Here is a 10175-nt window from a genome sequence, read left to right on the forward strand (position 1 = left end):
AAACATACATGACAGAGTCAATCTCAATGCTGTCATGTTAAAAAGGAGTGCCAAATCCCTGATCATGCGCTTCTTCTCACAACATTCATCCAGTCAGCTCGATCTCATCAGTCCTTTAGCCTAACCGACTTCCATATCTCTCTTACTCACACACTCATCCATCCTATCCCTTGCCACCTCCCTCCTTCAAATCGCTCAGATATACTGTACCTTGTTCACCACTCTATTGTTATCCATTCTCTCCACATGACCAAACCACCTCAGTACACTCTCTTCAATTCTGGTGTCCAATGACTTCCTCACTCCGCATCTTTCATGAATCACATTATTTTGTATCCTATCCGCTCTCTGTACCCCACATACATTCCTCAGCAGTCCCATTTCCACTGCTCTCACTCTTGACTTTTCATTTTCATGCCACACCATAGTCTCACACCCATATGTTAAAGTTGGCACTAACATTCCTTCATGTAGGCCCCATACAGCTGCCACACTCAAGCCTCTGTTTCTTATCATGGCCTCTCTCTTTGATCACTGTACCCAGGTATCTGAACTCTCTCACAAATTGCAGTCTCTCTCCATTCACTGTAACATCACACAGGGAGTCACCTTCTCTCTCGATTACCATCACTTTACTCTTCTCTACATTTACTCTCATGACACGACACTCACAGACATAAGCAGAACTCTGCACTAGTCTACCAAGTTCTTGTTTGGTATCTGCATGTAGCACTGCATCATCAGAATACAACAAATTTGAGATACTCCATCCATCACCATTCATTACCAACACCATCCCTCTTTCCATTACTCGTGTTTTTACTTCTCTCATCATCCCATCAATATAAAAACTGAACAACCATGAGGAGATCACACAACCTTGTTGCACTCCTACACTGATCATGAACCATTCATTTAGATGCCCGTTCACCCTTAAACTGTACATGCCTCATTATCATCATAAAAACAGCTGACGGCAGCTAGCAGCTTACCGTCTACACCGTACATGCGCAAAACCTTCCGCAACCCTTCTCTGTCTACTTTGTCGTATGCCTTTTCCAAATCCACAAATCACATAAACACCTTATAGTCATTCACACGAGCCTTCCCCAATATCTGTCTCACGGCAAAATATTTGATCCACGTATCCTCTGCCACTCCTAAAGCCACCTTTTTCATCACTCACTAGTTCTGATATCTCTCTTTCTTTTTCTATTATAATTTTCATACATCTTCCCTTTCACACTCAATAAATTTACGCTACGATAATTCTTGCACTCACTTCGCTCACCTTTATATCTGTACGGGGGTACAATCACAGCCTTTTTCCACTCTGCTGGCGGAGTTTCACTCATCCAAGCCTTCTTACATGTTTCCAACAAGCACTTCAATCTGCTCTCTCCATTACACTTAAATCATCTCTGCATACACCTCATCAACCCCAGCTGCTTTCCCATTTTTCAGCTGCTTCACAGCGTTTTTCAACTGTGCAAGAGTCACGTTTCCTGGTATTGTATTCCTTCTCTGCACGCCTCCAAAACCAATCATGTTTACAGCTGCTCTGCTCTCTCTTTTCCCATTCATCAGCTTTCAAAATATTCTTTTTATCTGGTCCTTACTTTATCTTTATAGGTTAATATTCTACCACTTACATCCTTCACACTTTCGCACTTCTCTCCGCTGTCACTTCTACACATCCGCACCTCTTTCCAGAATAACGTCCAATTTTCGAGTACGTAATTTGCATTCATTTTCTTCCTAGATCATCATTTACCTCCTCCTTCCTTTTCACTAGTCTCTTTACATGCTTCTTGCTCTCAAAATATTCCATTCTTATTTCAACAAAACCCCTGTTCTGTAACAACTCTAAGCACTTCTTCCTCTTTTCCCCCACTGCTCTCTTAACCTCTCCATCCCACCACGTCGTAACTTTCTGCTTTGCTGTTACTCTTGCCATGCCATACACCGCTTTAGCATCCCTAACTAAGCAATCCCTATATGCATTCCACACGCTGTCCAGATCCATTTCAATCCAATTCACTGATTCCAACTCCTCCCCTACCTTCGTCCTGTATTCATCTGCCATTTCTTTGATCCTCAGCTTCTCGACTTGCAGTCTTTCTCCCTGACTGCTCCTCTGTCTTCAGGTCCACCTCACTCCTCTCAGCTTGATCTTGCATACCAAAGTCATATGATCTGACAGATCTCTACATCACCCTCTCGCGGCCCTCATATCAGCAACCCTTCTCAGCATTGAGCATGTAATCAATTGGGCTCCTTTCAACACGATCCCCGTTCCCTATATACCATGTACAGTTTATTTATGTGCATCTTTGTGTTCAAAATATGAGTCACAAATGCACAACCTCCTTTCCTGACACACATCCTTCAGCCGCTTCCCAGTATCATTTTCTCCTGGTACTCTATTACAACCCATTATGTCATCCTCAGGACCAATGTCTACTCTTCCATTCATATCGCCCATTACAATCACTTTATAGCTCCCGGGCATTTCTTCCACTGCTTTATCCAGCTCATCCGAAAGCCTGTCTTTCTTTCTCTCACTCCTGTCAACACACGGCGCATACGCAACAATCACTGCCACTTTCACCTTCTCAAACTTGAACTTGACATTCATACATCTCGAGCTGACACAACTGTAATCTTTCATTCCACTCTGCCAAACCTGATTCATCAACAAAGCAACTTCTTCCTTGCATCTTCCTCGCCCATTCATGCCAAAACATTTCACACCCTTCCACACCTCCACTTCACATCTTTTAATCTTTGTTTCACACAATGCCGTCACGACATATCTTGCACACTTGAACTTATTCACCACTTCCACCCTCTTGCCTTCCTCATTCACACCTCTCACATTCCATATGGCAATGTAAATCTGCTCATTTGGGTGGGCCCTGGGCAGGTATTGGGCCCTACGAAAATTTGCCATGACTAAATGATTTTTAGATGGGGAATCTGGGGGACACTTAACCCGGCCATAAACCCCAGTTATGTGGTTAACACCCAGCGTAGTAAATGGATTCCTGGGTACAGAAAACCATTTGTCTTGTCACTCAGTTTCCTGTACCCTGGGAACCATTTACTAAGCTGGGTGGAAACCATATAACCAGGGTTTTTGGCCTGGTTAAATGTCCCCCAGATTCCCCAATTTAAAAATCAATTAGTCATGGCAAACGTTTTGGAGAGCCTTGGAGGGCCCAATACCTGCCCAGGGCCCCAACCAAATGGGCAGATTCACATGGTCATGTGCAATGCGAGAGGTGTGAATTAATGTCAAAAATTTTCATGTCTCCAGTAATGTACACCCTTACACTAGAGCACGTTCATCTCATGCCCCTAATTTTCACAATGCATACACTCCTTCAAACCAACTGCAACAAAGGATTTATAGGAACAACATGCTGAAGTGAGCTGTTTTCTTATAATCCAATAGGTTTGCATCCAGATGAGCCTGGGGCAACAACAGCAACAAAAACAGTAACATACCTCCTCCACAAATTCAACATGCTCTGCCATCATATGAGGCCTGTGATCACGAAAGAAGATTGGCCGTTGCCGCTGCTGTCCAATTTGTCGCAGAACTAGCAGTGCTTCCTGAGGCCGAGTGATGCTCATGACACGACCAGGCCCAGGAAATCGCACCTCTATTTCCCGCGCTAGTCGTTGCCTTGCCTGCTGCTGTCTCTCGAGGCCAAACAGTAAAAATTACAGTTTTCTACTTATTTATTCATTGCAGACATTGGCTGAAAATACACAGATCTTTTATCTACTATCCTAACCTAAGGGAGTCAATAGGTTACAATATTGCAATAAGGCATGAAAGGAAGATGTTCAATTGCAGTTTGTACTCTTTATATATTGCTTTATCTTTATATATGATTCTTGGCAATGATGTCCACTGCAAATTACAAAAGCACTGCCCATTAAAGCTCCAATGCAGCCTCTACAAACAATTTAATGTCCCACCAACCCCCCATTTAAAAAAACAGTTTTATAATCAAGTGGTTATAATATTTTGGCATATTTCTGATATATACTGAGGACTGACTGCATATGGATCATTTTGCTCTCTTAAGAGTATTGAAAACATTAAATGTCTACATCAATACACAAATATATACCTATGAAATACAAAAGGTAGTGCTGTAACTCCATATAAACACACACAGTTTTCTACACTCAGTAACTAAAAGACTGTACCATGAAGTCTCCAGATACAGTAATAATATCACACCGGCAAACACATTAATATACTTCCAACTTCACAGTACTTTTAATACACAGGTATACAAAAAACATTCCCAAGCTTCAAAATGGTGTACAGAATGTCCTACTATCTGCCTTATCCACCAGTAGTACAGCAATTACTTGCTGATTCACATAAACACTACAGCAAAAGTTCTCATACCTTACTTCCTAGATTGCCAGGTCTAAATCCAACTGCAACGAAGGATGACAAGTCTCAACTGTTAAATTTTATTATATGTCCTTGATGGCATGTTAGACATTCCTGCTGTTGATTAATAACTACATCATAGAGGTAAAGCCAGGGCTCCAAGAGGTAAAGGGGCGAAACTGCCAAAGTGATGTTTTGAGTAAATTGCAATCAAAGTTTAGCTATCGGTACCACACAAAGTTTATGAGATGTCATGTACATGTTTATACTCATTATACTCACAGTTTAGTGGATTTCAAATATCAGGAAAAAAATTAATGTTGTGTAGGCATTTTTTTTTTCATGATTTTGCATACCCCCATTTGCCTAATGGTAAGTAAATAATAAAAAAGATTTAAAAAATATTTGGACATCCTTACAATCTTCAGTGTATAACAGAACTACTGTATGAACCATTTCCTTCACAACTCAAAAACATATATATATTTTAATTTTTAAAATATTCTTGTATCCTGTATATGGTAAGCTGCTAGGTGCCGTCAAGAGTTTTTATGATGGTAACGAAACATGAGAAAGTTTTAATGGGCATCTAAGTGAATGGTTCACGATTGGTGTGGGCATGCGACAAGGTTGTGTGATGTCCCCATGGCTGTTCAATATATATATGGATGGGGTGATGTGAGATGTAAAAACACATGTAATGGAGAGGGGGATGGCATTGGTAATGAATGGAATATCTCAAATTTGTTGTATACTAATGATGCAGTACTGCTTGCAAATATCGAACAAGAACTTGGTAGACTAGTGTAGAGTTTTCTTGACGTCTGTGAGTGTCGTGCCTCGAGAGTTAACATAGAAAACAATAAAGTGATGGTTACTGAGAAAGTGATTCCTAGTGTGATGCTACAGTGACTGGAGAGAAACTGGAATTGGTGAGGGAGTTCAAATACCTGTGTACAGTGACAGAAAAGAGAAGAAAATGTGCAAGAACTGGAAAGTCGAGTGACACAAGGAACGAAAGTAGCTGGTGCAATGAAGGCCTTGATAAGAAACAGAGGCTTGAGTGTTGCAGCTGTGTGAGGCTTACATGAAGGAGTGTTAGTGCCAACTTTAACATATGGATGTGAGATTATGGTGTGGCATGGAAATGAAAAGTCAAGAGTGGGAGCAGTGGAGATAAACTGCTGCGGAATGTATGTGGAGTACAGTGGGTGGACAGGATACGAAATAATGTGATTCGTGAAAAGGCGTGGAGTGATGAAGTTGGTGGACACCAGAATCGAAGAGAGTGTACTGAGAAGGTATGGTCATGTGGAGAGAATGGATAACAACAGAGTGGTGAAAAAGGTAAATCTGAGTGAATTTGAAGGAGGGAGGAGGCGAGGTAAGCAAAGGAGAAGGTGGAGAGATATGGTGGATGAGTGTGTGAGGAAGAGAGGTTTGGAAGTCAGTGAGGCTAGGGAATTGATGAGAGATCGAGCTGGCTGGATGAATGTTATGAGGAGAAGTGCATGATCAGGAAATCTGGCACCCCTTTTTAACGTGGCAGCGTCCGGATTGACTCAATCGGATACGTTTATGTGAAGCTACAGAACGTGGTGAAGGTTTTTGGCAAATCCAATAGAGCCAAGATTCCGGGGGCATGAATGATGAGTGAATGGAAGCATGGCCCATTGGACTGGGCAAATTTGGGCTGTCTGGACATTGCTACTCCTCACCCTGCCCTTGGGTGGGAAAGAAGGTCCGGATGATGATGATGATCGTTTCGTTTCGTTTTGTTTTTAAAGGCTCCAACATGCTTGCATGCGTCGGCCTTGGTCACCTAATGGCAGTTCTCCATGCTGCACGATCCATTGCAGCCTCCCTGTTCAGTCCCTTAACCATGAGGTCACACTTAATGACCTCGTCCCATGTCTTTCTCAGTCTACTCCTCGTAACCCCACCCCCAATATTAACACTTCTCACCTTCCTCACCCAATTATCATCCCCCATCCTCTCCACATGTCCAAACCATCTCAATCTACCTCTCCTCATCACAACACCAATACACTCCAGTCCCATCCTACCTCTCAACTCTTCCATCGTAAACCCAGGCCCCCCAGACCTTGGACGCAGGGACGCACTACACATCCACCTGATCATTGTCATTTCTGTATGTCTGAGCCGGCGAATATCTTCCTCCTTCACTGCCCAGGTCTCACTACCATACAGCATTACACTCCTAACACATGCTGCATAGAAAGACCCCTTAGCATGTAGGGAGAGTCCTCTCAATGTCAAGAGAGGCAAGAGCTCCCTGAACTTCTTCCAACCACTTCTCACACCAGCCACAGAGCTACCTCCAGCCCCACCTCCAGCACACAACATGTCTCCCAAATAACAAAACTCTTCCACACACTCAAGAGATTCACCAGCAAGTTCAATTCTTTCACGTCTGACAATCTCCACCTGCTCACCCCGGCACGCCGTACACATAAAATCAGCATTATCTCGCAGTCTACCTCTGATACCACTACATCTCTTATGCACCCATTTATCACAAACACCACACAAGGTGGAATTACTTCCCACGCCCTTGTGACAAACTGCACATGGCCACTCTCCCTCGTCTTTGACAGTACCGCCACCAACCCTAGATATCATCACTTTTGTTTTATCTGCATTTACCCTTAAGCCCTTGTGCCCAATATCATCTCTCCACCTCCTAAACCTTTCCTCCGCCTCCCTCTCGTTCTCTGCAATCAACACCAAATCATCAGCATACAACAACTCCCACGGAAGTCTGCTTCTAAAGTCACGTGAAAGGGCTTCAAGTACAGTACTATGATAAACAACATGGGACTCAAAACTGACCCCTGATGCACACCAACATTCAAGGAAAACCCATCACTCAAATCTCCACTCACTCTTACCTGGGTGTGAGCACCCACATACATAGCCATAACCACCCTAACCAGCTACTCCTCCAAGCCAAGCTTTCTCATTGCCCACTTCACCACCTCTCTAGGGACTCTGTCAAAGGCCTTTTCCAAATCAACAAAACAAAATAAAGATCCCTTCTCCTACCAATACATTTTTCCTGAAGCTGTCGAACAATGAATATGGCATCAGTGGTCCCCCTACCTGGCATAAACCCAAACTGCATCTCACGAATATTCACTCTCTCTCTACTCATAGGGTAGGAGCGTTAGTATCCAATCAAAAAGTGCCATGTATTTATTTTGATCATAGATTTCAACTTGAACTATGTGCAAAAGTAACTATGTTTACCCTTCAAATCCTTCAACAGTCACTAAAGTTTATATTAAGAGCAATGCCAAATATCTGTGGAACATCATTTTGGATATACATATATATATGGTATGTGATTGGAGTTAATGGTAGTACCACCAAGTTCAGTCACTTGACCGCTAACTCCAACCACATTCCATTAAAAATCTAAATCCCTAAATTTAAGCCCTCTCCCTCTAGGATAGTATTTTCCAACATAAAACCTTCAAAAAATTGTATTTATCTCTTGCCCTTAGAGGCCTAGTTACAAAATGAAGAGAAGCAAATTTTCTGGGGAAAAGAAACACATGAATGAGGATGCAAATACTGTTTAATATACTTGCAATAATGATAATACAATATATAGCTGAGCTTAGCAGTTTTAACCTTGCTCCTCAGAATTAGTAGGCTAACCATGTGTCACGAATCAATTCGCGACATTTCCCTTTTGTGAGAAGCCACGAACCATTAGTGGAAAACTCACTGTTTATCGTTCAGTTAACCGCTCATTCGGACGGAAGCTTTGTCAAATCAGTTTTTCATTGTCATACGCGATCGTCTCTGTGTGAGACATTAGCGCTTCCGATGAGCGATTGTTTTGGGCGCGTTTCGCTCACTTGACCGTTAGAAAATGCGGCCGAGTGCTCCGCTGTTCTTTCCCACGATTTGAATTCAGTCTTGTGTTTGCTGTGACGGAGAAAGGGTCTGTGCTCAGAAGTGGAGAGGTCAGCTAGCACCCCAAGCTCCATTAGTAGCCTACAGTTAATCCCAGTACTCCCACCTTAGCGGTGATACATAGCATTCATCGACTGGTATTTCTTTTGTGTATTTTGTAGTTTTAAGAGCTTAGTTAAGGTGTTTTTCCCTAGGCGTAAGTATTTAGCTTTTGTGTGAGTGAGCGAGTGCGTCTCATTGATTTGATTTGAAATGTAATGTTAAATTTATTTTTGTGATTAATAAATTTAACAGTTCTATTTCTTGAGCTTAATGTAGAGTAAAAATCTTGTTTCATTTCTCCATAATTAAGCTTATTTCCCATATAGCTCCTAGCTTGCATAAACGTTTGCTTTCATAACTGGTACTTAGACCAGTCTTGTTGTATTAACTTAAAATCCGTTGTGCCAGGAGTTAATGCATCAGCAAGAACCTGATGTTAGTATTAGTATTAGTTATTTATTGTCAGGGGTGATGTAACTTTCTCCAGAGGCTAACAGTACAGTAAGTCAGCAATTGTGAGTAATTAGTCTCTGCTGTGTACTGTTGAGAAAGTTTATAAATTCTCGATCTTAGAGAATCGTAGCAAGTCAGCGTAAAGTAATCGTTGCTTGATGTAGCAAGACAATCATTGTCTCTGCTCTTCAATATTATTGAATATTATTATCAATTTAAATAACATTTAACCATTTATATATCAAAATTACCGTGATATTAAAAACCCCCGTGACACCATGTTCCTGAAAATAAGTTGAATTGCATATGTTCTTGGGAATAACTTAAATAAGTGTTCGTATAAATAAGGAAACTAACCATGTTGCTAAGAATATGATAATCATGTTAGTTAGCCTACCAGTAACCACATTCCTGAGAATAATTTGAACTATGGTAATCATGTTCTTGAGAATATATAAAGTAAATGTGTTCCTACGAATAACAAAACTAATCATGTTCCTAAGAAAAAGTAACCATGGTAGTTAGCCTGCCTAGGTCTATGAAGCACAGTTTCTGGAAATTAAAATACAAGGTAAAACTACTTTCAAAGATCATTCTGGCATGAAACTTACTCCACACTAGAGAAACATTATGGGCCTACAGGTATTACACTATTCCTAGACAACTCTTCCCAGCTGCTAGTACTCCATTTTCAACCTTAATCGTAGCAGTTCTACCCTGAATCACATCAGTTATACATTTATTTTGAATAACACAAACTTCATCTGGTGTCACTGGGAAAGAAAGGTCTTCAGAACTGCCCCAAACAAAGTGATCTTTCTTAGCTTCCAATTCCTTAAGAAAGTGTACTTCAAGGCCCTCTTCTTCTACTCTCTCTACCCTACCAAGACAAGCTTTATGTGTAACAGTCTTTCTACCTCTGGAAGTAGAGTTAATGACAGGTAGCTTCACTATAACCCACGATCCTTGCTCAGGTTGCTGTTGAAGATCTATAAACTGCATTGCATTTTCAGTGGCCATAGTTTCTACACCAACTGAGTCATCATCACTGTCTTCCAGCGATACCATGCTGGCTTCTAGCGATTCATCACTGGAAGAATCTCCATTTTCCTTAGCTAGAGTGTTCACTGATGTTGAAGCAGGCAGAGGTTCAGACGTCTGAGCGGACTTGCCTTTCTTGGGAAGTTTGGAGTCCTTTTCGCATTTCTTGTGATCCCTACCCTGACGTATGGAAGCGAGGCGTGAACCTTGCAAGAGGGGAACAAGTCAAGAGTGAGAGCAGTGGAAATGAGTTACTTGAGAGGAGCATGTGGAG

At 41.7% G+C, this 10175-nt stretch overlaps 1 protein-coding gene across 1 annotated transcript in view; it reads right to left on the reverse strand.

Annotated features, from left to right (window-relative positions):
* Positions 1-9928, reverse strand: part of LOC145389627 (pre-rRNA-processing protein TSR1 homolog) — a 55306-nt gene extending 45378 nt beyond the window's left edge. Inside the window, exons 1-2 of the mRNA XM_080264865.1 lie at positions 9822-9928; positions 3511-3706 (exon numbers count right to left, since the gene is read on the reverse strand). Coding sequence (XP_080120991.1) covers positions 3511-3706; positions 9822-9928 — 303 coding nt within the window. The remainder of the gene's footprint in view (positions 1-3510; positions 3707-9821) is intronic.
* Between the last annotated feature and the right edge of the window lie 247 nt (positions 9929-10175).

The sequence above is a fragment of the Coenobita brevimanus genome, unplaced genomic scaffold (genome assembly GCF_032717465.1).
Source record: "Coenobita brevimanus isolate Jiangsu-jjx unplaced genomic scaffold, ASM3271746v2 jjx.HiC_scaffold_165, whole genome shotgun sequence".
In the NCBI taxonomy this organism is placed as follows: domain Eukaryota; kingdom Metazoa; phylum Arthropoda; class Malacostraca; order Decapoda; family Coenobitidae; genus Coenobita; species Coenobita brevimanus.